At 44.2% G+C, this 27,927-nt stretch overlaps 2 protein-coding genes and 1 pseudogene across 2 annotated transcripts; 2 read left to right on the top strand and 1 right to left on the bottom strand.

Moving 5' to 3' along the window:
- Nucleotides 1–435: 435 nt before the first annotated feature.
- On the bottom strand, nt 436–15,892 carry LOC131762362 (protein lifeguard 1-like). Its single transcript, XM_059073935.2, is given in 10 exon segments — nt 436–589; nt 4,643–4,689; nt 6,168–6,257; nt 7,603–7,690; nt 7,801–7,838; nt 10,411–10,482; nt 10,484–10,502; nt 11,739–11,865; nt 12,454–12,728; nt 15,837–15,892. Coding segments are annotated over 9 exon segments (906 nt in total). The 5' UTR covers nt 12,725–12,728; nt 15,837–15,892.
- On the top strand, nt 14,116–15,685 carry LOC131762360 (proline dehydrogenase 1, mitochondrial pseudogene; annotated as a pseudogene).
- Nucleotides 15,893–23,876: 7,984 nt separating the features above from the next.
- On the top strand, nt 23,877–27,040 carry GATAD1 (GATA zinc finger domain containing 1). The gene is made up of 3 exons (XM_059073980.2): nt 23,877–24,348; nt 25,129–25,254; nt 26,895–27,040. The coding sequence occupies exons 1-3, from the start codon at nt 24,097–24,099 to the stop codon at nt 26,973–26,975; spliced, it is 459 nt and encodes a 152-aa protein (XP_058929963.1). The 5' UTR covers nt 23,877–24,096; the 3' UTR covers nt 26,976–27,040.
- Nucleotides 27,041–27,927: the final 887 nt, after the last annotated feature.

Below are 27,927 nucleotides of genomic sequence, written 5' to 3' on the forward strand. Positions count from 1 at the left end.
TTCTCCTACTCTTAAAAAAAGTCAGATGCCAAATTATTCCCACCAAATGTCCAAATCAAGAGAAGAGAATGGAGTAAATGTGGGTTTCTGTAATCAATTTTATTCATGCAGAGGGATGTTGCTTACAGCTTTAAATAGTGTCTGGAAAACTTCCACAAAATAATGAGCATCTTACAAATGTTTGTAAGTATGTAGTTATGTAGCTCACCTTTTGAATTTATAAAAATCAGAAATGTCCGCCAGAAAGTTTTGCAATGTGACAGTGGAACTAAAAATATATAACAGCTACAGCTAACATTTACTGAATGCTCACTTTCATTTGACAAAAAAGTAAGTATTTTAAAATAGAAGGGCTTATGGTGTGATAACCTCTGCATGTCTTCACGGGCGTCCCTCCTTCCCTCTTTTCAGCACGAGCCAGCCTTGGCCGTATGACTACCGTCCCAGTCCAATCAGTTGCAAAGTAAAAAGGAAAAGGTTGATTATGTCCATGTAGATGTTCAGGGCAGCAAAAACATACTCTTCAGGGTCCAGGTCAGAATGATGATGGCACCCTCCCACCATCAGCTGTACATCCATCACCAAGTACTTAAAGAAAAGAAAGAAGAATTAGCTACTTAAATTGTACATTTCTATCAAGTAAGTATCCTAAAATTATATGGAAATATTATTTCCCATCAGTAAATACATCACAGAGAGTAAATTTGTGGCTATAGATATTACTCTTACAGCCGCAATCATTCGTGATGTTCCCAAGTTTGTGCTTTATCTATTAAAGAAAGTGCTTCATTCTCCTGAAGCCAGTGGGACCAAATCTGTGAGCCTTACTTTCCTTTCCTTCCAAGTCCAGAAAGCTCTGTGCCTTTAGCCAATGATGTAGTCCAGGTGGGCAGATTGGACACAGAGAGAAACTACAAAATGCCCTGTGTTTGTGATTTTCCCACATGTTCTCACTGAAAAAAGAATGAAAATAAAGATGAGTCCCCAACATTTAGATTCACCCACAGCAATAATTCTGAACTTTCCTTTGGGCGATAGCATTTTTCAAAACTTGACATTGGAGGTGGCTTTGTGACGATGTCAGTATTTCCAAAATAGAATGAGAAGACTCATATATGGTTAAATAACCCCCAATTAAATGTTTTAGCTCAGCTGCAGTAGGTAAAATTATGAGCTTCTAAAGCATCAAGGAAAAAAGTCAGAGAGCCCTCTCACCCTTGTGTTTGTTGCAAAGTGAGCAGATGTGGGCAGCACAAGTGCATTAGAAGGAGGAAAAGAAAACAAGTGGCTCCTCAGGTCTTTATCTCCAGACTGTAGACTAAGAGTCTAGTGCTGTGAGGCAGAGCCGCATCAGACAGGTCCACACTGGCATTACAAAGAATTCTTGGGGTTTTAAAGACTCTTTAAAATAATCCATTTTAGAACAACATCCACTACAGGGAAACCTGCCCCAAGTAATTCAGGTATCAGCTCTCCCTGTGTCCTGGTTTCCACTCAGGCTTCTAAGAATGAGGAGGGGGGGAGGAAAGAAACAGGAGGAAAAGAATGGGGCACCTTCTGGGTAGCCTCATATCAGTTCATGATAGATGTCATCTCATGTAATATGGGAATGACCCAGTTGAGGCAGGTGAGGTTAACAGAGCCTCCAAGAAGAAAAGATCAGACTGTAGGAGGTGGCAGAGAAGGGAGTCAAACCCAAGTCTGGGGGTTGCCAAAGCGGCTGCTTTACCTGGATCACTAAGTCCCTTCCCACTTATCCTCCCTCTCCCTATGTCTGATTCCAGTAACTCTGTGCAGAAAAAGCTAGAATGACCAACCATTCCAGTTTGCCCAGGACTTTTGTGTGTCTTCAGAAACCCCTCAGTCCCAGGGAAACGAGGACAGTTGGTCATCCTTTAAAAAAAAGGCCTCGCAGCTGAGCTTCCAGCCTTGCTCTTAACCTCCCTCTGTCACCCTAGAGTCCTTATGTGGAAAAGTGCTTTTCTTTCTTCCTCTCCTCCAAGAACCCCTGACTTTATCTTATTTCTTCTTACAAGAGAGATAATGACTCCTAATCATTTCATGTATTGGCGGTTAGGAGTTCACCTCTCAGGTGAGGTTATGTGTTTGAAGGCAGACAGGAAAGTGGGAGAGTAGGTGAGCTGGGATCCAGCTGTCTGCCCCCCAACTCCAGGGGAAGAGGGCTCAAGATACCATGCAAGAGACAGCCAGCCCACAGGGAAGCCTTGGTCAGGATTAGAAGCCCCAGGAGCATCTGAGGGTTCAATAAGCAATTATCACAAGGTTGTAGGATGCAAAGTTACTACTATACAACAGTCAATTACTTTCCTATATGCAGCAATGTATAAGTGAAATTGGAAATTTAAAACACAATACCATTTACATTAGCATCCAAAAAACTTAAATACATAGGTATAAATCTAACAAAATATGTACAAGAACTATATGAGGAAAACTATAAATCTCTGATGAATGAGATCAAGGAAGAACTAAATAAATGGAGAGACATTCCATGTTCGTGGATAGAAAGACTCAATATTTACAAAATATCAGTTCTTCCCAACTTGATCTATAGATTCAACACAATCCCAATCAAAATCCCAGCAGGTTATTTTGTGGATATTGACGAACCATATGGAGAGACAAAAGACCCAGAATAGGCAATACAATATTGAAGGAAAAGAACAAAGTTGGAGGACTGATGCTACCAGACAACAAGATTTGCTATAAAGCTACAGTAATCAAGATAGTGTGGTATTGGTGAAAAGACTAAACAAATAGATCAACAGGACAGAATAAAGAGCAAAGGCAATACAATGGAGTAAACTTAGTCTCTTCAACAAATGATGCTGAAACAACTGGACATCCACATGCCAAAAAAATGAATCTGGACACAGATCTTACCTTTCACAGAATAACTCATAATGAATCATAGACTTAAATGTAAAACATAAAACTCCTAGAAGATAACATAGGAGAAAACCTAGATGACCTTGGGTATGGCGATGACTTTTTTAGATATGACACCAAAAGTATGATCCATGAAAGAAATAGCGGATAAACTAGACTTCATTAAAATTAAAAATGTCTGCCCTGTGAAAGACAATGTGAAGATAATGATAATACAAGCCACAGACTGGGAGAAAATATTTACAAAAGAAATATCTGATAAAGGACAGTTCTCCTAAATATACAAAGAACTCTTAAAACTCAACAATAAGAAAACAAACAACTTGATTACAAAATGGCCCCAAGAACTTAACAGACACTTCACCAAAGAAGATATACAAATGGTAAATAAGCATATGAAAAGATGCTCTACATCATATGTCATCAGGAAAATGCAAATTAAAATTACAATAAGATACCACTACACACCTATTAGAATGGCCAAATTCTGGAACACTGACAACACCAAATGCTGGTGAGGACATGGAGCAACAGGAACTCTCATACACTGCTAGTGAGAATACAAAGTATTACAACCACTTTGGAATACTGTCTTAAAAAACTAAACATACTCTTACTGTATGATCCATTGAACATGCTCCTTGGTATCTACCCAAAGGAGTTGAAATCATCTGTCCATACAAAAACCTGGGGCTTCCCTGGTGGCGCAGTGGTTGAGAGTCCGCCTGCCGATGCAGGGGACACGGGTTCGTACCCCGGTCTGGGAGGATCCCACATGCCGCGGAGCGGCCAGGCCCGTGAGCCATGGCTGGTGGGCCTGCGCGTCCGGAGCCTGTGCTCTGCAACGGGAGAGGCCACAACAGTGAGAGGCCCGCGTACCACAAAACAAACAAACAAACAAACAAAAAACAAAAACAAAAACCTGCACATAGATGTTTATAGCAGATTTATTCATAATTGCCAAAACTTGAGAGCAAACAAGATGCCCCTCATTAGGTGAATGAATAAATTAACTGTGGTACATCAAGATGTTGGAATATTATTCAACACTAAAAAGATATGAGCTACCAAGCCATGAAAAGACATGGAGGAATCTTAAGTGCAAATACTAAGTAAAAGAAGCCAATTTGAAAAGGCTTCATATTGTATGATTCCTACTCTCTGACATTCTAGAAAAGGCAAAACTTGGAAACAGTAAGAAGATTAGTGGTTGCCAGGAGTTGGGGATGGGGAGGGATCAATTGGTAGAACAAAGAGGATTTTTAGAGCAGTGAAAATATTATGTATGATATTACAATGATGGATACATATCATTATACATTTGTCCAAACCCATAGAATGTACAACACCAAGAGTGAACCTTAATGTAGACTATAGACTTTGGGTGATTATGATGTGTCAATGTAGGCTCATCAGTAATAAATGTACCACTTTGGTGGGGGATATTGATAATGTGGAAGGCCATGTGTGTATGGAGGCTGGAGTACATGGGAAATCTCTGTACTCTTCTTTCGGTTTTACTAAGAACCTAAAACTGCTCTAAAAAGAATTGTCTTTGTGAAAAATAAAAAGGAGGAGGAGGAGGACAAGAAGACAGAGGAAGGAGCAAGTGACCTGGAGAGCTTTCCAGTGAATTACTGACTCCACTTGACTCCAGGCCTAGCAGAGGGCTTAGGGCCCCATCAATGCACATACCATCTCTTTGTCAAAGAAAGGGAGAAAAGGACTTAGGAGTGAGAAAATCACAGTTCCAAGTCCAGCATACAATAGATGCAAACACTGCAAAAAGAAAGGAAACAACTGTATATTAAGAGTAAGACTTGGAACAACTCACTCAGGGGATCACTTAGGTCACTGCTGTTAGATAAGATATTAAGAAAGTCAAAGCTGTGGAGAGAATATTTTCTTGAACATAGTCAGTCAACAGCATCCACTCAATTCCATTCAGCAAGCCCCATCCACATAGTTCTTCAAGAGAATGTGCCTTCCCCTCCGCTCAGGGAACATAGTGACCCTCACACAGCCTTGCTACAGCTGACTGACAAGAGGTGGAAGATAACACTCCAACAGCAGTGAATCTCTTGACCAACCAAGAGCCTCTTACCTGTGACCAGGATCAAACAGATGCTCTAGGCCAGTTAGAAATCAATTCTCAGGATAGAGGAATCCAGGCAGCAGTTCTATCATTAGCTAGTGCTGGAGCTATTACTTCACAAGCAGAGATGGCCAATCACCTCAGTTCAAGAAAGGGAGGTGGGGTTTCCATTTCCGTGAATTCTGGCTCTTCTTCTCACCTAGGAGTTCCATGAGAGTCTCTGGGTCTTTGCCTTGACCTAGTCTGAGCGGTATGTGTTCCTTGCAACCAGAACAGCCCTGATCAGAATATGTGACAAATTGGCCTAAATGCCAAAGGGTTCGGCTGTAGAAGAGCAAAAGGAAGTGGTGTAAAACATCTGAGAAGCATAACGGCGTTCACTCTTTAGGAGGAGAAAGCTAGTCCTGGAGGGGTGGGGAGCACTCTGCTAGTCAGGGAAGGTTCTTGGGGAAAGAGAAGTCAGGGGTCAGTGACACAGAGTGGGAGGCACAGTGTTTCCAGACTGCACTAGGTGTAAGAAAACAGCTGACAGCTGGAGTCTGAAGGCTTCAAAATTGCCAGAGTCCAGCAAGGTTGGACATACTTAGAACAAGGGTCTGTCAGTGGTTCACCCCAAGATCCTCTCAGGGGAGGACAGCTGTCGCCTAGGGTCGGAGCTCAGTCTTCATGCCCAGACCTCCTGGCAGTGGTCCCCTACCACAACTGGTGCAGCAGGTGGCCTCACAGACCTCCAGCTACAGGAAGGGGCATGTAACTGACCAGGGCCCGGTGGCTGTGTGGTGCAACCCACTGTAGTTTGCTCCTGGGTCATGCTTCGCCATCTCAGTCATTGGTGGGGGGCAGCAGGACCTTCCTGGGAGACCCCGGACTGCTGCAGTGGTCCACATTAGCTCCAGGAGCCCGTGGTGGCATCACATCCAGAATGCTCCCACCTTCCTTCCCTCTCCTGAACCTGGGGTCACATATGCTGTCGTGGTCTGACAGCTCTTCCAGCCTTCGTTGCCGCCACACTTTTCTCCCACAGACATTTCTCCTATCAAAGTCCTTGCAAGTTTCACCCATCTGGTGTCTGCTTCTCAGAGGGTCCAGACCAACAACACAACTAGCACTTCACCCTATATTCTAACAATTCTTTGAGGTTTACAAAGGAGATCCCACTTACATATGATCGTATGAAGATTAAGAGAATTCCACAGATAATAAGTATGAAGAGTAAAACAAACAGCATTCCATTTAGCAAGGTGAAATCGCACTGAGGAAACATAAACAACACAAAACCAATTAAATTATCATCCATAAGCAATTTCAAGGTGCTTAGAGATGCATCGTGTACCCGCTAGACAGAAACTGGCCCATTTGCTAATAATTTCCCCTGGCTAATCCCAAGAACCATGGAAATCCATTAGCCCCTAAGCACTGAAAAATGCTACATAAAAAGTGTTGTATTTCTTCAGGAGGGAGAAAAGGGTAGGATATGGATGAAATAACAGGAGCCACAAATTGATAATTTTTGAAACTAGGTAATGGGCACATGGGAGTTCATTAAACTATTCTATCTTTGTATCTATATAAAATTTTCCCTAATAAAAAATGTACACTAAGCAGGATGTAAATTTGTAAGTATAGTATGATCATAATCATTCATATTTTTAAAAGCATGTGCATAGACTACATTAATGGAATTAAATAGACAAAGATGTTAACTGGGTACCTTTTTCACATTTGTATGTATATATTTCAATAAAAATACATACACTAAGCTTTCAAAAATTACTATTAATTATTCTTTTGTAATCTTAAAATTTATTAGTATGCTTTTTGGTTTTGCTTCTATAAATCAGTAACCAAGTCAGCCTAGGGAAGATTAGAATTTTTTTTAAAGAAAGAGGAATATTCATCTTCTGTCCTGAAAAAAAATGGATTAGGAAGCAAAAGAATCCAAGGTATTTTCTTGCAAGAGTGTTTTCCTAATTCCTCTATTTTTCCTATTTCACTCCCTACTCTTACCACACCAAGAGAATAATCTACCAGGTCACTGAGTCTGGTTCTCAGGCCGGAAGCATCAGCAGCACCTGGGAAATGTACATTATTGGCCCCGTCCCAGACATTGTGAAGCAGCAACTCCAGGAGGAGTGAATTCTGTGTTTCACACGCTCTCCGGGTGACTCTGATGCCTGCTAAGAAAGTTTGTCTAGAACTGTGCTTTCAATACACTTGGCTACTGAGCACTGGAAATGCAGTTAGTTCAAACTGAGATTGCTGCAAGTATAAAATACACACTGGATTTGAATTCCAAAATAAAGAATGTAAGGTATCTCATTAATATTTTTGCTATACTGATTACATGTCGAAATGATAACATTTCACATATACTGGGTTAAATGAAATATATTATTAAAACCAATTTTACCTGTTTCCTTTTATTTTTTTAACACGGTTACTAGGAAAGCCAGAAGCCTGAAGGCAAGGACTCCATGGAGGTGAGGCCCACAGAAAGCCAAGAGCCCGAGGGAGGATGGAGCAGAATGGGTCAGGAGGGGCAAAGCAACATATTCACACACTCCCTTATGACAGAAATCTACTTCAATAATACATACTTTTGTTTGAAGAGCAAATAAAGTGAGTGATATCGTCACTAGAGCGGTTGCTGCCGTTGCCCATAACACTTCCTCGGCATTATAGAAACTAAAACCAGAGACTGTGATTATTGTTCACATAACATTCAAAGAAAAGCTCACACACACACACACACACACACACACACACACACACACAAATGTGTATCAAAGACTTACACTGACACGGTTCCTAGCAACAGACCTTGAAGAATTGTCTAGAAACAAAAATCACAATAAATCAGAAGCCTGAATCCCAAGGCCAAAATCCAGAAGAGATGGTTTGAAGTTTGTGCATTCTGGCAGGGTCTAGTGAGCTACTGGGAATATGTATGAGCCCAGTGCACAAAGCTACAGGCTATGAATATGGGAAATAAATAACGGAAACAAACATTTCTTTATCGTTCTCCCCAAGACTGACAGGAAAAATTATTTCATGAGTAAATATTTCTTAGAACACAATAGTAACTTTCCACATATTCAGTGAGTTAAATATGTATTAATTAGGAATGTGGAAACCAAGGTAAAAGCTTTATCTGTAGACCATATTGTCATTAATCAAATAGGGCCATCCACACAGAATCTTAACATTTTATCGGAGCAGGATATGCTATTGATGCTCCACCAAAGGTTTCCGTACTGACCTTTCCCATAGTACTTGGATGAGAATAAAATACTTCAAACCTCAGACATGGAATGAGGATTGAGACCTCAGTACCAGGGGATGAGCTGGAGGACACACCTACAAAGCATGGAGCTGCACTGATAGGTGCCAATCCAGGGCTCTGAAGAGGGCTGCACTGGGGCTGCATGGGGTCTGTATGGAGGCTATATGGGGGCTGGAGGGTTCCCATGGTCCAAATGGAGCCAGGGATGGGGCCATGAGGGAGAGAGGGAGGGGTTGAGAGCCAGAAAGCAGTCAAGCTGGAGGATGAGACCAAAAAGGCTATGAGGATGTGGCCAGGCCCACAGTCAGGCTCCAGGACAGCTGGCAGGCCAGTGAGAATTACAGTCAGCAGCGGCTGCAGGGCCTGAGGACATTCCCAGCTGGGAGGATGCTCCGTCAGAGGCAAATCCAGAGACTAGCTGGTCCATGGCAAGAGCCAGGAAAGAACCTTCTAGTCTCCGGGAGTAAATGTGAGGACACATCCTATCCGCAGTGCTAGGACTGCCTGAGAGACTTTGAGCTTCTCCAGATGGCTAATGATGTCCAGGTTTGGAGACTGGAAAAGAACCGGAGTCCTGGGAGTCCTGGATTGCCTCTCTGGATCTCACAAACCCAGTGGGTAAGCCTGATTCTATACTTTGTTCAACGGACCAAAGTAAGCTGTCTTTATTGACCTTATAGGGTTTTTTTAAAGTGCATCTATTCCACGTACACATGATATTTTAACAATGTGCTTGCTTTCAACCTTCCCTTTTATAATATTTCTTCTCTTAGGCTGTTACCAGCTTAGAAATAAACAGCAAAGCCTTGGAGATGAGAGCTTCCTTTGAGATCAATGACTTTGATCTCTTCTTGAAATAAACATTAGAACTATTGAAAAAGTTAAAAGAAAACATCCAAAAATGTCTGGAAAAATACCTCTCCCCGTCCCATCGTCTCTTCCCCAGGATTCCCAGTATCTTTCTATGTCTGGCTTTTAACTCCCACCCCTTCTGAGTGTGGTCTGTGCTGTTAAGTGCAGGAACTGATAGATTCTACTTGCTCACCTGGACAATAAGCAGTGTATCCACACCAACTAAGAAAGGCCCCTCAATGCTCCATCAGCTGAAGAAATGCCCAAATGTGGGTATCAAAGAGACAGTCTTCTCCAGCGTCATGAGGAAACTGTTCTTCCCGACATATAATTCACACTGGATGCTGTGTGGTACCCACAGAGAAACTCATCCTTGGCCATGTGTCCTTGCTCACATTGACCACCAGGAGGCGCAGATCCAAATCTAGGCTCATCACACTCAAATGCATGGAACTATGCATTTTGTGCACGAATCTCACCTCTGGCTTTATTTTCCTTTCCTTATTTTTCCTTCCATCAGATTTCCCCACCAATTTATCTTATCTTCTTATACTGCGCATATTTTATAAGCTACCTCAACTCTGATGTGGAACCAGGTGAGGAACAAGTGAATTGGTAAGTAAATCTTCACAGGGAAGGGTGGTCAGCAGTTCATGGGAGCAATCGCAAAGAATCTGACTTTCTTTCCAATACACTAAATCATACTGAGATTCTGTTCTGGGTTTTCCTAAGAGGAGCAAACACTATTGTCAGTGAGTTTTAGAGAGTCCACTGCTTCCAGGAGGCAAGAGGTTTGGCCTGACTGGTGTAAACATTAATAAACAGAAACCTCAATTACAATAGAGCCATGACACATTGAAATAGAAATAAAATAAATTTTACAAAAATAAGGAAAATTACATTTCTTGCACACAATTTGTGAACTCACTCTCCACAACAAAATGTGTTTTTTGTCTCTGACAGAGGACAGTCAGGTTAACTGTTCCTGAAAGGTAGCCCAGACTCCGGAGTGGGCCTCTCAGAAGCAAGTTTGCTGGCACAGAGGAGTAGCCCAGGGTCCCCAAATTCTCTAGTTTGTTAAGAGGGTGTGAACTCCAGGTCATAAATAAGTTTATGACTTCAAAATTCATCCAAGAGAATGTCTCACAAATAATTTCTATCTGTATTATTCCACAGAAAGATTTTCCACAATAAATGGAATGAATTTAATAATGTGATGAAAATATATTTCAGAGATGAACGACAATGGATGCTAATGAGGTTTACCTACAAATAATCCCAGGAGAATGTAATTTGCAGGCACCTGGCGGTAGAGCTTCCCACAGCAAGCAAGTATAATAAAATACAACAAAAAATGCTGGCCTGGGGATAATTTGAAACCATGTATTATTTGCTTATATCATATGATATGTCATATGATATATTATAAGTAGATAGATACAGAGATGTATTATCTGATAATAAGTATTATAAAGTAAACAAAAATGTAGATTATTACCTTTACCTCTTTCTTTGTTTGTTTGTTTTTAAAATTAACTTTTCTCATTGCCATCCACACATAGCTTGTGGGTTCTTTTTTCAAATTTTTTATTTTGAAATACTTGTAGATTCACAGGAAACTGCAAAGGTACAGAGGTCCTGTGTACCCTTTACTCAGTTTCCCATTTTACATATTTAAAGTAGAATACCCAAACCAGTAATATAACATTGGTACAGCATGTATATACATAATGCTATGTCACAGACCTATGATGCAAATGTATGTGCAGATCCATGTAACCAGCACCACAATCAATGTGGAACTATCTCATCATTAAGATATACTACCATCCCATTATGGTAACACACACACACACACACACACACACACACACACACACACACACACCTAACTCCCAGCAACCACTAATTTGCTTATTTTCCATCTTTATAATTTTTTTCCTTTTTTGTGGTACGCGGGCCTCTTACTGTTGTGGCCTCTCCCATTGCGGAGCACAGTCTCCGGACGTGCAGACTCAGCGGCCATGGCTCACGGGCCTAGCCACTCCGTGGCATGTGGGATCTTCCTGGACCAGGGCTTGAACCCGTGTCCCCTGCATCGGCAGGCGGACTCTCAACCACTGCGCCACCAGGGAAGCCCACATCTTTATAATTTTGTCATTTCAAGAATGTTATACCTTGGGACTTCCCTGGTGACGCAGTGGTTGAGAGTCCGCCTGCCGATGCAGGGGACACGGGTTCAAGCCCTGGTCCAGGAAGATCCCACATGCCGAGGAGCAACTAAGCCCGTGAGCCACAACTACTGAGCCTGTGCTCTACAGCCCGCGAGCCACAACTACTGAAACCTGCACGCCTAGATCCCATGCTCTGCAAAAAGAGAAGCCACCGCAATGAGAAGCCCACGCACCACAATGATGAGTAGCCCCAACTCGCCGCAACTACAGAAAGCCCACGCATAGCAACAAAGACCCAATGCAGCCAAAAATTAATTAATTAATTAATTTAAAAAAAGAATGTTACATCTTTACCTAATTTTTAATAAGGACATCAATCAATAGCTAGTAGAAAAAACTTTTAATTTAATCCAATAATACTTACATGAGTGAGTAGGTGAACCAGGGATTCTTGACCACCCAAATGCTTAAAGCCTTCCTGGTTAAAAAAATGATAGTTTTACACAATAAGTAGCTTATTTTGCTAACTAGTATAATATTTAAGCAGAAGTTAAACAATCTCATGAGAGGAAATGGGGGAAACCCTAAATGGTTGACAATGACAAATGGGAAAGGAAACAGTAAAACATAAAACTGTATCTTGCTTCTTAAAATAGATTCACAAAAAAGTACAGTCATAAGTTGTAAGTGAAATTTGAATGGTCTACCTTCCAACTTCATATTTCATGAAAGAAAAAAATTCTCATTTATTTAAGCCACAGTTTTTTGGACTTCTGTTACAGCTGAATGTATTTCCTATACAGAATTAATATGTAGGGCTCTGAATTAGTATTCTTTAAAACTTAAGCCAATATCATGGTATCACCTTGTATGTAGGTAAGAACATTCTACATTCAATGACTAATTCACGTTTCCTAAGAAAACCACAAGTTATTCACCATAATATGTGTATCATGAATTTATGAATGCCCTGGAAAACTTGGGGACCATCTGTTATTGCAGCCCTATGTCATGTTTCATGGTAAAGCATGACTGGGAAAAAACCAAAAGCAAAATTAAATCCTACAATCCACCCTGTGTAAACATTTTAAGAGAACATTTGCTTTTCTCTTCAGAAAAGCTCATTTCTTTATTCTCACCTCTGCGGATAGCTGCTTCTGAGAATGGGCCAGATAAAGGATTGTTGTCCTCTGTGGTGGTCTCTGCTGAAATTTCTACCATATAGGTATCCCCTCGCTCACCAGCTTTGGAGCGTGGAGTCCCATGAGTTTGTTGTGGCCCATGAGTTGAAGATGAAGTTCCATAGGACCGAGCAGATTTGCTCTGGATATTATCATCTGCTGCTTTCCAAACCAGATGTTGATGATCTCCAGAACTAAAGTCTATTTGTTCACTGACCTCCAAGTCCATTTTCCTAGAAAGGGAAAATTGTTATTCAGGTCCTTATGATCATACCACTACAACCTTAACATCTTCATAACATTAGATGATTTTTTTTCTTAATTTCAACTCCTTGGTTCAGTACTTCCCAAGTCAGTGCTCAACACATATTTGTTGAATGAATGATGAACAAATACTTTTAATATGAGGCCTACAGAGTAAAATAACTGGTATCCTATTATGAAATTAATATGTTTATGAATTCATTCTGCAAGGAGTTAATAAACTCCCTCTTGTGTGAGCTGCCCTTGTCACCTTTGCCCTCAAAGAGCTTACATTTTGGGAGAGAAGATAATCAAATAAGCAATAATATTAAAGGCAATATAAGCAGGGCCAGAAACAATGGAGGATGTTATGAGAACAACAAAGTCTGGAAGAAGATGCAGGGAGTAGAAGAGGTTGTCCAAACCTTCCAGAGAAAGTGAGGTTTAAGCCAAGGCTGGAAGATGAGGGGGAGTTAGTCAGGTGAAGAGGTAGGGAAAGGTTTTCTCAGGCAGAGGAATCAGCCTGGACCAGGACTGGAGGAAGCAGAGAGGGCAGGCTCCAGAAACTTAAAGAAGTTCATGTGGCTGGACTAGGGAGTTCAAAGGGGAAAGCAGAGTGAGTTTAGACAGGAGAGTAGTGGGGGCCAGTCACTGTGGGGCTGGCAAGCCAAGTTCATCCCCAAGCCATGACTGAATAGTGGTCCCCCAAAGATGTCCACATCCTCATCCCTGAACCTGTGAACATGTTACTCCATATGGCAAAAGCAACATTGCCGATGTGATGAAGTGGATGTGACTCTGAGGTGGGAATATGATCCTGGACTAACTGGATGGGCCCAGTCGAACCACAAGGGTCCTTATGACCATACTTATAAGAGGCAGGAGGATCAGAGAAGATGTGACAAGAGGGCTTCCCTGGTGGCGCAGTGGTTGGGAGTCCGCCTGCCGATGCAGGGGACGCGGGTTCGTGCCCCGGTCCGGGAAGATCCCACATGCAGCGGAGCGGCTGGGCCCGTGGGTCATGGCTGCTGGGCCTGCGCGTCCGGAGCCTGTGCTCCGCGGCGGGAGAGGCCGCAGCAGTGAGAGGCCCCCCCCCAAAAAAAAAGAAGATGTGACAAGAGAAACATAGGTCAGAGTGATACAGTGGCTGTTTTTAAAGATGAAGGAAGAGCCACGAGTCTTAGGCGAAACTTTTCCGTGCTGCGCTCCGCCCTCTCCCGCCGAGCCCCGCTGTCTACAGCGCCGGCGACTCGCGAGCAGCACGCCGCGGGCCTGGAAGCCGTGCGGGGGCGCACTTCTGCAACACGCAGGAGGCGTACCGGAGCCGGCGCAGCTGGGAGCTGGCGCGCAGCCTGCTGGTGCTGCGCCTTTGCGCCTCGCCCGCGCTGCTGGCCCGCCATGAGCAGTTTCTCCGTCTTGCCAGGAGACTTCTGGGGCAAATGTTGTTCGACAGACTGATGAAGATGACCTTCTACGGGCAGTTTGTGGCTGGTGAGGACCAGGAGTCCATCCGGCCCCTGATCCAGCACTACAGGGCCTTCGGCGTGGGCTCTATCCTGGACTACGGTGTGGAGGAGGACCTGACCCCTGAGGAGGCCGAACGCAAGGAGATGGAGTCCTGTACCTCAGCATCGGAGAGGGACGGCCATGGCACCAGTAAGAGGGAGAAGCAGTTCCAGGCCCACCGGGCATTCGGAGACCGCAGGGATGGCGTTGTCAGCGCCCACACCTACTTCTACGCCAGCGAGGCCAAGTGTGACAGCCACATGGAGACGTTCCTGCGCTGTATCGAGGCTTCAGATGGCGCCAGCGAGGATGGCTTCTCATCCATTAAGCTCACCGCACTGGGGGAGACCCCAGTTTCTGCTGCAGTTCTCAGATGTGCTGACCAAGTGGAGACGGTTCTTCCACCAAATGGCCGCAGAGCAGGGCAAGGCCGGGCTGGCTGCCATGGACACAAAGCTGGAGGTGGCTGCACTGCAGGAAAGCGTGGTGAAGATGGGCATCGCGTCCTGGATGGAGATTGAGAACTGGTTCACTGTGGAGACCCTTGGCGTGTCCGGCACCCTGGACCTGCTGGACTGGGGCAGCCTCATTGACAGCAGGACCGAGCTCTCCAAGCACCTGGTGGTCCCCAACATGCAGACAGGACAGCTGGAGCCCCTGCTGTCACGGTTCTCTGAGGAGGAGGAACGGCAGATGACGAGGATGCTGCAGAGGATGGACGCCCTGGCCAAGAAAGCCAGTGAGGTGGGCGTGCGGCTGATGGTGGACGCCGAGCAGACCTACTTCCAGCCGGCCATCAGCTGCCTGACGCTGGAGATGCAGCGCAGGTTCAACGTGGAGAGGCCACTCATCTTCGACACGTACCAGTGCTACCTCAAGGACGCCTACGACAATGTCACCCTGGATGTGGAGCTGGCTCACCGAGAGGGCTGGTGTTTCGGGGCCCAGCTGGTGCGTGGTGCATACATGGCCCAGGAACGTGCCCGCACCCTGGAGATTGGGTATGAGGACCCTATCAACCCCACGTACAAGGCCACCAATTCCATGTACCACAGGTGCCTCAACTACGTCCTGGAGGAGCTGAAGCACAACGCCAGGGCTGCAGTGACGGTGGCCTCACACAGTGAGGACACCATGTGCTTCACGCTGTGCAGGATGGAGGAGCTGGGCCTGCACCCCGCTGATCGCCAGGTGTACTTTGGACAGCTTCTGGGCATGTGCGACCAGATAAGCTTCCCGCTAGGCCAGGCAGGCTTCCCCGCGTACAAGTACAAGTACGTGCCTTATGGCCCTGTGATGGAGGTGCTGCCCTACCTGTCCCGCCGAGCCCTGGAGAACAGCGGAGTCATGAAGGGCGCTCAGAGGGATTGGCAGCTGCTTTGGCAGGAGCTCAAGCGGAGGCTCCGCACGGGCAGCCTCTTCCACCGCCCGGCCTAGTGCTGTGGCCGTATCCCAACTCATCCTCACCTGGGCTGCGACCACCCAGGGCTACAGCCCGACCCCAACCTCACACACACACTTTTTATATCCCAAACTGTGAGACCCCGCTGGCCCCTGCCCGTGGGCACCCAGGTGTGGGCTATGTCCATTACCTGCCAGAGGTGCTGGGAACTGTCAGAAACCTCCCTCCAGTGAGCGAGCATGGCTGCATCTCTGCCCATCCCCATGACCTTGGGCCTGAAGAACCACCTTCTGCAGGGTCCAACCCATGGGCCCTGAGCCCCACAGGTGGGCAGTGGCTGGCTGGGGAAGCTGGCCTGTCAATAAACCACTATTTCTGCAAAAAAAAAAAAAAAAAAGATGAAGGAAGGGGCCATGAGCCAAGAAATGCGGGAAGCCTGTAGAAGTCGGATACGGTAAGGAAATGTATTCTTCCCTAGAGCCTCCAGAAAGGAATACAGCCCTGCTGACATCTTGATTTTAGCCTAGTGAAACGGATTTCAGACTTCTGACTTCCAGAACTGTAAGATAATAAATTTGTGTTGTGTTAAGGTGTTACGTTTGTAGTAGTTTTTTACAGCAGCAATGAATAATTAATACAATGGGGAATCACCGAAGGTCTTCCAGCAGGAGGCCATGGGGATCTGACTAGAAAGATTACACGAGGCACAGTGTGGAAAATAGGCCAGAGTAAGCAAAAGTGGAAGCAAAGAGACCAGAAATCCAGGTAAGAGATTATGATGAGCTTTGCCACAGTGCTTTGCAGCAGAACATAGTTCTCAGAAAACCAGTACCAAGCAGACCAAAAATGGCAAAGAAAAAGGAACCTGTTAACCTCTTTGGGACATGAAGACTCAGGGAAGCCCCTGCTACTGACCTCCTGTCCCACAAAGAGAGCCATGGAGAAGTCTGAGGAGATTGCTGAGATGGCAAGGGCTTGGACAAACCGAGGACCAGCTGGGAATGGCGTCTGAAGAAGGTCTGAACAAGTTACCACACCCTTGGGGAGGCAGACCCTGTTTTATAAAATTGCCCCTTACTCCTCAAATTAATCTCTAAATTTTACAAAATGTATGGAGTTTTTTATTCAGCACTTGAAAACGTAACTCATCAGAAAGAGCAAATGTGTGAGAATAATCAAGAAAAAAATTGAAAGAGAAGGATTATGGGGAAGAGGGAGAATAGTGATATACCTAATCAGAGTCCAAAATATAATTAAGCTAAATAATTAAAAGTGTGGTGCTGGCAGGGCAACAGATAAATGGATCAATGGGATGGAAGAGATTCAAGAAATAGACTCATATATATAATAAGAGATTAATATTTGGTAAAGGTGGCATTTCTATTGTCTCATGGTGTTGGAACAATTAGCTATGCTTGGAAAAGAAAGTTTAATAGTTATTTCACACCTTTTACAAAAATGCATTGCAGATGAACTAAAGATATTATCATACATATTAATAGCCATAGAAGAAAATATCAATGAACATTTGTGTAAGCCTTTGTAGGAATGATATCATGTAACAAATGCCTGACAGATTTGGGGTACAGGAATACTTTAAACATCATCATAAAAAGATAGCAGGGCTATCACCAGGGCTCCCCTGGTGGCACAGTGGTTGAGAGTCCACCTGCCGATGCAGGGGACACAGGTTCGTGCCCCGGTCCAAGAGGATCCCACGTGCCACAGAGCGGCTGGGCCCGTGAGCCATGGCCGCTGAGCCTGCGCGTCCAGAGCCTGTGCTCCGCAATGGGAGAGGCCACAACAGCGAGAGGCCCGCGTACCGCAAAAAAAAAAAAAAAAAAAAAAAAAAAAAAAAAAAAAAGCAATAAATCTGAAATGCAAAATTCTGAAAATAAAATCTGCAATATTTCTTATAATGTAAAAAGAACTTTTTTAACAAGGAAAAGATGAGCAACTCAATAGAAAGATGAGTAAGGAGCATAAATAGGCAATTCATAAAGAAAATTTAAATTGTCAATCAACTTAGGAGACCACATCTCATAAATAACCAAGGAAAAGAAAAACAATCATGAAATGTCTTTTTTGTTTGTTTGTTTTGCATAAAAGACTGGCAAAAACTAAAAAGAATTCTCAGAGTTGCAAGGTTGTGGAGAAATGGATAAGCCAGGACCACATTATGACTTGTAGGGACCTTACACACATTTGCCTTCATGGGTCCCATCTCCATAATAAAATATGAAAAAGCATATTTTATGGCTTCATTAGTATAAAAAATATAATCCAGGCTGGATTCACTGTATATTATATATTCATTATTATTATATTCGTTTTTTTCTTCTGATTTTAAAAGAAATTAAGAAGTTTTCATGACCCCTAAAACTATTCTGGGCCCTAGGCAATGTGCCTTCTGTGTCCAGTGGCTAAGTCAGCCCTGAGATAACTTCACGGGAGGTGGCAGGTGTGTAAACTTTTTTGGGTGAGTAATTTGGCAACATCAATCGTTAGATCCAACAGTTACATTTTAAGGAATTTATCCCATAAAAATAGTCACACAAATAGGCAACAGTACACGTGTAAGGAAGTTCATTACATCATTCATTGTTTGTAACTGCAAAAAATTTAAAACAGGCTAAATATCCAACATCAGAGGAATGGGTTATCTCTATCACAGCAGAATTGGAGGATATGCTGAATTGTATGAATTTTTATAATGAGCCTTTATTATTTATATTAGAAAGATATTTACATTTTGAAGGGTAAAATAATTATTCCTTTTTTTGATAAAATCTGGAACTCCTCTGAGGAAAGCCATCTTCACACACAGCTGAGAAGGATTAAAAGATGCTCAAGCAGCCAAGTTGGTTTCTTCCCCAGCCGTCCTGCAAATCGGAAGGGGGAGAGGCAACAAGATTTTAGAGCACTCAAAACCAAAACCAAAGAAACAAAAATCAAAGACAGCTGAGTTTTCCTTATGAAACTAGAGTTGGCGGATGCCTGAATCACAAAATGTGGCTTTCACCTGGTCCTCAAAAAGCTTTCCCAGCTCCTAAGCCAGCAGTCATCTGAAGGACAGGTAGGCACAGGCGAGGGTACCGAGAAGCAAAGCTCTAAGCAACAGTTAGGGGAGTGGCGGTTGGAGGATGAGGTGGGCCAGGGACCCCACTGCCTAGGAGAGGGGCTCTGAGTCAGGTCCCTCTGCTGAGCCCCATAATGGTCAGCCACAGCCAATGCACATGGTTCTCAGTCTCAGGGGGGCCTCTGCCAACATCTCCAAACTGACTCCATGTCAGGGAGTGTCCCGAAGCCTTAGCAGAAAGTCTTCCAGAGGACGTGGTGTCCGCCTCACCACGTCATCACCTTCTCTCAGGCAGGAGGAAGACGCTTATGAAACATCACCAGGGATCCTGCACAATTATTTCAAATAAGTAAGACTCGTTTATGATAAAGTTGGCTTTTTTTAATATAATTTTTTAAAAATTTATTTATTTATTTATTTTTGACTGCATTGGGTCTTTTGTTGTTGCACACGGGCTTTTTCTAGTTGCAGTGAGCGGAGGCTACTCTTCGCTGCGGTGCACGGGCTTCTCATTGTGGCGGCTTCTCTTATTGTGGAGCATGGGCTCTAGGCGTGGCGTGTGGGCTTCAGTAGTTGTGGCATGCAGGCTCAGTAGTTGTGGCTCACGGGCTTAGTTGCTCCGTGGCATGTGGGATCTTCCCGGACCAGGGCTCGAACCCGTGTGCCCTGCATTGGCAGGCGGATTCTTAACCACTGCGCCACCAGGGAAGCCCCGGCATTGGTTTTTCTGGTGGATGATGATGTCATTGGTGCCTGCTATGATACAGGGAGATGCCTACTTGGGCTGCAGGCCAGTGAGGAGCCGGGGAGACCTGATTCGGGATGCTTGGTGAGAGAAGTAAGACGATGAGGTGGGGGGCAGTGAGGAGGGGAACGGGAGCAGGCACTTGTCCTGAGTGGAGGCTGTTCATTCAGCTGAGAACAGGCTGACTGATATATTAACCCACACGTTAGACTGCTAATTAGTGCCTGCTTACCAAGTGCAAGGTGTGGGGAGGTAGAAGAAACCCAAAGAGGAAAAAGGCAAACTTCCTTTCCTCAACATGCTCCTACTCCAGTGAAGGAGACACGGGTAGAAAGGTGTACCCCAAGGCGGAAGGAGGGAATAGCCACCGCAAGGAACAGCTACTTAATTGGGGGGAGGGGAGAAAGGACACGTGAGCCCCGGAATGAGGCTTCCTGGAGGAAGTTGATGCCTGAGCTGATTCTGGGAACATGGGTACGGCCGGGTGTGATGCGTTGAGAGGAAGCACATTCCCGGCAAAAAGAACACTCTGAGCCAAGGCACGGGCATGGGAACCATGGGGCACACATGCAAAATAGAAAGTAGTTCGATTGGGTTACACGCAGAAGGTAAGAGTGCAGTGAGAGACAGTGCTGTCATGACGCCCCTCCTGAGGATAAAAGACAAAAAGGCAAGAATCCCTGCCCTGACTCTTTCTCCCTTCTTGCAGTTGCATAGGTCTCACTCATTCTCTCTCTGTCCAGTCCACAAGCTCTCTTTCTCTAGTTTGTCAGTGTTAAGAGGCCACTTGAGTTAATTGCATTTTTTCCAAGATTACAGCTCGGGGAGAGGGGTATCACTAATGACTTGACTAGCCTGGTCAAAAGAAAGCCTCCTCCTGTCTTATCAGCCTGAGTTAACGTTAAATCAGGCACTGACCAGATGAAAAAGTTGTTTACAACCTAATATGTACTAACTCACTTATGAGGTATGCTCTCTCATTATCCTCATTTGACAGGAGAGACTCAGTGACCGTTTGCCCCTGAGATATACAGGACAAGAGCGTGAATGGGCAAGGAACCCTATTCTGCCCATACGCACCAAGACACAAAATGTGGTGAATATCATCTCTTAGAGACTGGTCCTGGGATACATTTTATGCATCTGCCTTTTTTTTTTCCAAAGAGTTTTAATTATTGAACTATGCAACACCTAAATTATGCAAATTAGACTGCATGCTGACAGTGATAGTCCCCTGGGGAACTCAGCTTTCTTTCTTTCCCTTAGTGTGAATGTTAAGACCTTGGGAGGTATTTATTTCTATATTCACAGCTTACACACACACACACATACACACACGCATACCCCACCAGCAGAATTTTATTGCACATCCCCGTAGGCACCAAATTATCTCTATGTGCTCCAATCGAACCCTTCCTCTGGGTCCAAGCTTGGTATCTCTCTCTCCTTATATCAATCTGAGATCTCTCCCTTGGCACCTCAGGGAGCCCAGGCCTGGCCAGTTGTGGCTCCTGCTCTTCCTGAGGCACCCAGGAAGGAGCAGGGTATTGGGTCAGAGCCTTCATTGACAGTGCCTTCCTGAATCCTTTTCTCCTACCCATTTCTCTCACATCCCAACACCCTCACTTCCCCTGCCTCAGTCACCATCTCTGCCACATAGTCCTATTTATCCTTACAGCACACTGCTCTATTCTATTAACACTCTACTACATCTGCACAGGAGTTTTGTGATACTATAGCTTTGCTGCTTGTAGGAGAAGCCCCATGTATTGACTGAGAACTATGTGCCAAACATGATAATTGATCAAATCTTCATGCAGCACTGAGGTGGGCAATTGTCGATTTACAGACAAGGGACTGAGCTGCAGAGAGGCGGTCTGCTTGCCAGTCCTTGAACTAGGTACTGTCCACTGTGCCCCAGGACCTCTGGCTAGGAGAGGATATTTAGGACCAAGAAACTGCCTATTTCCTTATTTTCCATTTGATACTTTCTCCTTTTTTTTATTCTTTTTTTAAAATAGAAGTAACACGTAATGTGGTAAAAAAAAATATTTCAAATGATAAAAAAGGGTGCAAAAAGAAAAGTGAAAGCCTCTCTCCCTCACCACTTCTGTTAGCATCAATTGTCAACATTTTTTTTTGTCTAAATAACTAAAAAAAGTACACACCACACTCACAGAGATTTTTAATTTACACACAGTGACCATGTTCTATACACTGTTCTATAAATTGCTTATTTCCCTCCTAATTATGTCTGAGATCTTTTCATATCAGCAAGTAGAAGAGCTTTGAATGGTTTCCTGTCTCATGCAGAGTAAAATCCAAAGTCCCTACTTTGGCTGACATGACCTTGATGCAAAAGCCTGACAAAGATATTACAAGAAAGTAAAATTATAAGCCTATCTCACTCATGAACAAAAAGATTTTTGTAGATACAAAAAATCTTAAAATATTAATAAAGCAAATCCAGCAATATGTGAAAAGAATAGTGTATGATGACCAAGTTGGATTCATTCCAGGAGTGGCAGTATTAATTTAACATTCAGAAATCTATCCGTGTAGTCCACACATTAATAGATAAAGAAGAAAAAGCATTATGATTGTCTCATACAGAAAACTATTTGATAAAATTCTACATAATCATGATGAAAATAGGAACAGAAGGGACCTTCCTTACCCTGACAAAGAGAATCTACAAAATCTACAGTGTTAGAAATCAGTATAGTGGTTATCTCTGGATAAAGAGCAAGTGAGGGGCTTTTGTGGTAGTAATGTTCTATTTCTTGATTTGGTTGCCTGAGTGCGGTGACTTCGTGATAATCAACCTGTACACAGATGGACTGGATACTTTACAGTATGTGTATTATACTTAATTCTAAAAGGTTGTAAATTTTTTTTTAAACCAGGAAAAAAATGTAGTTCTTCCTGATGATCTCAGAAAGGTAGAGGGTGTGACCAGGAGCTATGGGAGCTGGCAAGGACAGGCGAGATGGAGGTGTTGCGATGAGGAGGAATGGAGAAAAGAGTGTGTTGAGTGGTTACACATGTGGATATGGATCAGACCCAGGATGGTGTCCTTTGGTGGAGAGGAAGCTGGTGAGCCAAGGGCCTAAGTCTTCAGTGAATGAGAGGCAGTAATTTGGAGATGAAGTGCAAAGACAGGTGCACTAGAGGGCGAGATATATTAGGGAGCATGGAATTTAGTACCTAGACACCCCTCACAGAGTGCATTGTTCTACAATAAGGAGACAACACTGTGTACCTACTCTCCTCAACCACTTTCACAATTGGTATTAAACCCCATAATGGTCTGGAAAGCAGTTAATATTTTGTTTTACTATTGGAGAACCCTAGACTCAGAGCCAGGATGACCAAGCCACAACTCAGGACCCAGAGCTGCTTCAAAGGCCTGTCTAGATGTGCTTCCAAGACCAGTGACCATGTGGGCATCTGGGCCAAATCACGGTCCCTCTGTTGATCATCAGTTAACAGTAAAATAGGGATAATATCTTGTTCCACGACTGGCATAAGCACTAAACGCGGTTTCACGACATCATAAGGCATTCAATACAGTTTTCTTCTTGCTCTTCCCCCAGCACTCCACCAACATATTCATCATGATCTGTCCAAGAACATCAAGTCTAGAAAACCCAGGATCATGAAGACAGGTATGCAACCACTGCTCCCACTAAGTGAGGCTGAGGGGTGACTCGTTTCTCTGGTGAGCCCTGTACTGACCAGCGACATTAATAGAGGCTGGATTTTCATGACGCCCTTGTCCTGGGCCAGCTGTCCTCGAGTACGGTCCACGGAGGTCCCGAGACCCTTTCTGGCGGTTCTCGGGGCCAAATCTGTTCCCCAACAATACCAAACCAGCACTCTGTCCCTGGCGTACGGTTCAGAGGATACGAACACTGTCATTCAAGGGCCAATGAAAGTATGCATGACATCTTTGGCTTTAAAATGTTTCAACTCCTAATACACAAATGTCCATAGATATAACCCTTATAAAAGCAAACGTATTTGGGGGTCTAAATTATAACTTTAAAGAGTGTAAAGGGGTCCTAAGTAGGAGTGCCAGATTTAACAATTAAAAATACAGGATGCCCAGTTACATTTGAATTCAGATAAACAACGAATATTGCATGCGATACACTCATATTAAAAAGTTATTCGTTGCTTATCTGAATTTTATATATACTTGAGCCTGCGGTATTTTAGTAGTCAATCATAGGTCTAAGACCGAAAAGTCCGCGAACCGTCCTCTCTCCCAGGAGTCCCGGGCGGAGCAGTTCCGGTCACGCGGGCCTGTGCGCGGGCCCCGCCCATCGCCGGAAGCCTCCCCAGGCCAAGGCTCGTCTTTTTCCCCAGGCCCAGGCCCCGCCCCGGCCCCGCCTCCCGGCGCCGGGGCCGCTGGGGGATGGTGTGGGAAGTGGAGCGGGCGGAGCAGGCTTCCTACCTCCAGGGGGCAGCGGCCGCGGCCTGGTCCCAGGGTGGACAGCTCGGCGCCGCGCCCGGCCGCTCTTTCTGTCTTTGGAAGTGACGGGCCGGCCAGCGGGCCGCCGAAAGCCGGCGGTCGCCATTCCCGTTTCTCTGCGCCCGCGGGGGCCGCCCGAGCCGGCCACAATGCCACTGGGCCTGAAGCCCACCTGCAGCGTCTGCAAGACCACATCGTCCTCCATGTGGAAGAAGGGCCCGCAGGGGGAGATCCTCTGCCACCACTGCACGGGCCGGGGCGGCGCGGGCGGCGGGGGCGCCGGCTCGGGGGCGGCCGGCGGGACGGGGGGCAGTGGCGGCGGTGGCGGCTTCGGCGCGGCGACCTTCGCCAGCACCTCGGCCGCCCCTCCGCAGAGCAACGGGGGCGGGGGCGGCAAGCAGGTGAGCTCCTCCGGCCCCTCCCTCCGGCGGAGGTCGACCGGGCGCTTGGCGGGAGGAGGCCGGGTGGGCGCGGAGGGTGTGGGCGGGGGCCTCCCGGGATCGCCGTGCTCATACTGAGGTGGGCCGCCCCTTCCCATCCCGGTTGAGAACATGGTCTTTGGTTCGGCCCGTTCTCAGCACCTTTTCTTGTGAGAAATTGAAAGGCTAGAGAAAGTGAAAACGCTTCAGAAATCCCCATTGTAATGTTTTGGATAGCAACCAGACATCTCAGTATACACACGTATACATAGAGATGTCATCAGGGTCATGCTACTGGACCTCTTTGTTAATAAAGTTCATTTTGTCATAATGTGTTATTAAGATTATCATGTCATCATTTTCAGTGGCAGCGTAAGTATTACATTGCAGGAGGTGGCATACCAAACCCGTTCTCTGGCGTAGGAGAGTTGAGTTTTTAAGCATTTTCCTGTTATAAACACAACTGATGAATAGTTCTTGCCTTGGCCTGGACTGACTTGTTGCTGCCCCTTGACCTATTACAAGTAGCTCACGCCTTTTTGGATGCTCTGGAGATGCTTGGCTAAGGCTCTCCGTGTTTGAATTAGGCCAGTTTGTGTGATTACCCGGCATAAAAAGAAAAGGTGCACTCTTACTTAATTTTTAAATGATCGTTTAAAGTGCATACTCTGGGATCCTTGTAAGATGTTTGTATCGGGACAGCAACCTTTCTGCACTTTTTATTTCTTTCTCTTTTTTGTTCTTTAATTGTTTATGTAACAGAGTAAGCAGGAAATTCACAGGAGGTCTGCTCGGCTCAGAAACACTAAATACAAATCTGCTCCAGCTGCTGAAAAGAAAGTTTCCACTAAAGGAAAAGGGAGAAGACATATTTTTAAATTAAAAAATGTAAGATGATTGTGGACAGTGTTTTGTACTGTAATGGCATTGTGTGTGTAGTGTGTCCCGCCACTGCCTTCATCTCTCATCACTGAACTTGGACTCTGCTCTTGGCAGCTATTCTGTAGTGTTCTGGGGACTGGTCCAGACTTTCTAAAAGGGAGTGAGCTCTGTTGTAGGAGGCTTACTGTTTATAAAGTTAATAATATCCTTTCTCTGTTTTTTTAGCTTTTATTTTTTTCTCTGGGAAATATAAAATATTCTAAAAGAAACCTAAACCTCGAGCGCATTTTACTGGGTTCTCTGGAAAGGATGAGATGGGGTTATAGTTCTTGGTGTGGCCAGGTATACTGGGAAAACTTTTTTTTTTTCATTCTTAAAGCTCTAAGTAAATAATAATACTGGAACTCGTTCATTTCCATATTTGTTTGTTATTATGGCCCCAGAAGACGTTTCTTACTGATTTATAATGACCAACTTGATGAATATGAATGAAAAATTTTACTAAATCTTTATCTCTTCTTCTATAAGAAAATAGATGGTCGAAAGACTTGTGCTGGGGTAGTGGAAAGCATATTTTTGTTGCAGTAAATTCTTATTGTTTTTGTAAATACAAGGGACAGTGGTCAAACACAATGGGCAATGCATTATATACTATTTTTTAAAACCTCGGTATGGTACTCTTTGCTTTCAGAACAGGAATGCTTCACTTACCACTAAAGGCATTTCTGAAGTTGGGTGTGTTTATTTAAAAAACTCAGAGAGGGCTTGCGTTATATTCTTGTGCAGATTGTGGATCCTTTTTCTTGTTTAGAATAGTTGCCCCTAATTTATTTAAGATATTTATAATTCAGTTTTCTAAAATGAGGTGTTTATTGACTAGAAAAAACTTGTAAATATTGGATTATAGTTGTATACACTTAAATGCTCTAAACACGTTTTCCTCTTAAGTATGGTAGAATGTGTTCTCTGCAAATATTTTAATATCAATTCCTCTAACAATGCCTTTCTTCAAGGATAATACCAAGACATATTCGGGAAGGCCTAGTTACTGTGTTGTGGCATGAAAGTGTGTGTTACAGCTTAGGAAGGAATTTCAATGATGGTTGACTGGTGACAAGTTACTAAGAACTCCCAAGAAAGTTTCCTTTGTCCTTGGTTCAGGCTTGCTAGAAGATTAGTTCAGATGATACTGTCATAACTAGTTCCATAGTTAAGTGGAGATGGAAAATGTCTTTGAGGAGACACGTTTTTTATTATTCCCACCTCCATCATGCTCAGGCCATTAGAGCCAGATTTTTTTATAACTAGAATGTGTAATAAAGCTCTGAGAAGGCTTCTGTTAGATTTCAGCCACATAGTCAGGAGCCGGTCCTTTGGGGCTCAGCAATTTTTAAGCTAAAGGTAGCAGAAGTATTCTGTTGTGGCTTTGCCACAACGATCAGAAAACCTTTTTTTTTTCTTTTTTACTGCAGTTCTTGTCACCAAACAACAACTTTAGTATTTCTTAAATTACAGAACTCTCATATATGGCTGGAAAAATGCCTGTACACCCTGCACACACACACACACGCGCGCGCGCGCGCGCGCACACACACACACACACACATTATGAATGTGCTAATATTTTTACTTTCGTTTTTTCACAGCCCATCAAAGCCCCTGAGTCAGTTTCCACCATAATCACTGCAGAATCAATCTTCTACAAGGTGAGCATCTGTAGTTACTGAAGGAAGGTTTGAATTCATTGTATAATGTGCTACTAAAATGCTGGGTTAGTCTAAAAGTCTCTGCTACTCTGTATAAGGTGTGATTGTGGTTTTTATTCCTTTGTAGGCTATTTTTCCCTGTAGGTGGCTATTATAAAACAACTCATCCAGAGCTGAGTTAGGAGAGGAAGTTGCCTATTGAAATATGATATGAGGATCTTAAGGTTTTGTTGGTTTTTTTTTTTTTTTGCGGTACGCGGGCCTCTCACTGTTGTGGCCTCTCCCGTTGCGGAGCAGAGACTCCGGACGCGCAGGCTCAGCGGCCATGGCTCACGGGCCCAGCTGCTCCGCGGCATGTGGGATCTTCCCGGACCAGAGCACGAACCCGTGTCCCCTGCATTGGCAGGCAGACTCTCAACCACTGCGCCACCAGGGAAGCCCTTAAGTATTTTTTAATGTAGATTATGGGAATCGTTTTTAAAATGAAAATGTATGGTGTGGAGCCATTGAGTATGATGCTGGCTGTGGGTTTGTCGTACATGGCCTTTATTATGTTGAGGTAGGTTCCCTCTTTGCCCATTTTCTGGAGAGCTCTTATCATAAATGGGTGTTGAATTTTGTCAAAAGCTTTTTCTGCATCTGTTGAGGTGATCATATGGTTTTTATTCTTCAATTTGTTAATATGGTGTATCACATTGATTGATTTGCGTATATTGAAGAATCCTTGCATTCCTGGGATAAACCCCATTTCATCATGGTCTGTGATCCCTTTAATGTGCTGTTGGATTCTGTCTGCTAGTATTTTGTTCACGATTTTTGCATCTATGTTCATCAGTGATATTGGTCTATAATTTTTTTTTTTTGATAACTTTTTATGGTTTTGGTATCAGGGTGATGGTGGCTTTGTAGAATTAACTTGGGAGTGTTTCTCTCTCTGCATCTTTTTGGAAGAGTTTGAGAAGGATTGGTGTTA

The sequence above is a fragment of the Kogia breviceps genome, chromosome 9, assembly GCF_026419965.1.
Source record: "Kogia breviceps isolate mKogBre1 chromosome 9, mKogBre1 haplotype 1, whole genome shotgun sequence".
Taxonomy (NCBI): Eukaryota; Metazoa; Chordata; class Mammalia; order Artiodactyla; family Physeteridae; genus Kogia; species Kogia breviceps.

Coding starts and splice junctions, on each gene's coding strand:
- GATAD1 (XM_059073980.2), top strand. CDS start 24,097: ATGCCACTGGGCCTGAAGCCCACCTGCAGCGTCTGCAAGACCACATCG. Junction 24,349..25,128: donor GGGGCGGGGGCGGCAAGCAG/GTGAGCTCCTCC, acceptor TTTATGTAACAG/AGTAAGCAGGAAATTCACAG. Junction 25,255..26,894: donor ATATTTTTAAATTAAAAAAT/GTAAGATGATTG, acceptor GTTTTTTCACAG/CCCATCAAAGCCCCTGAGTC.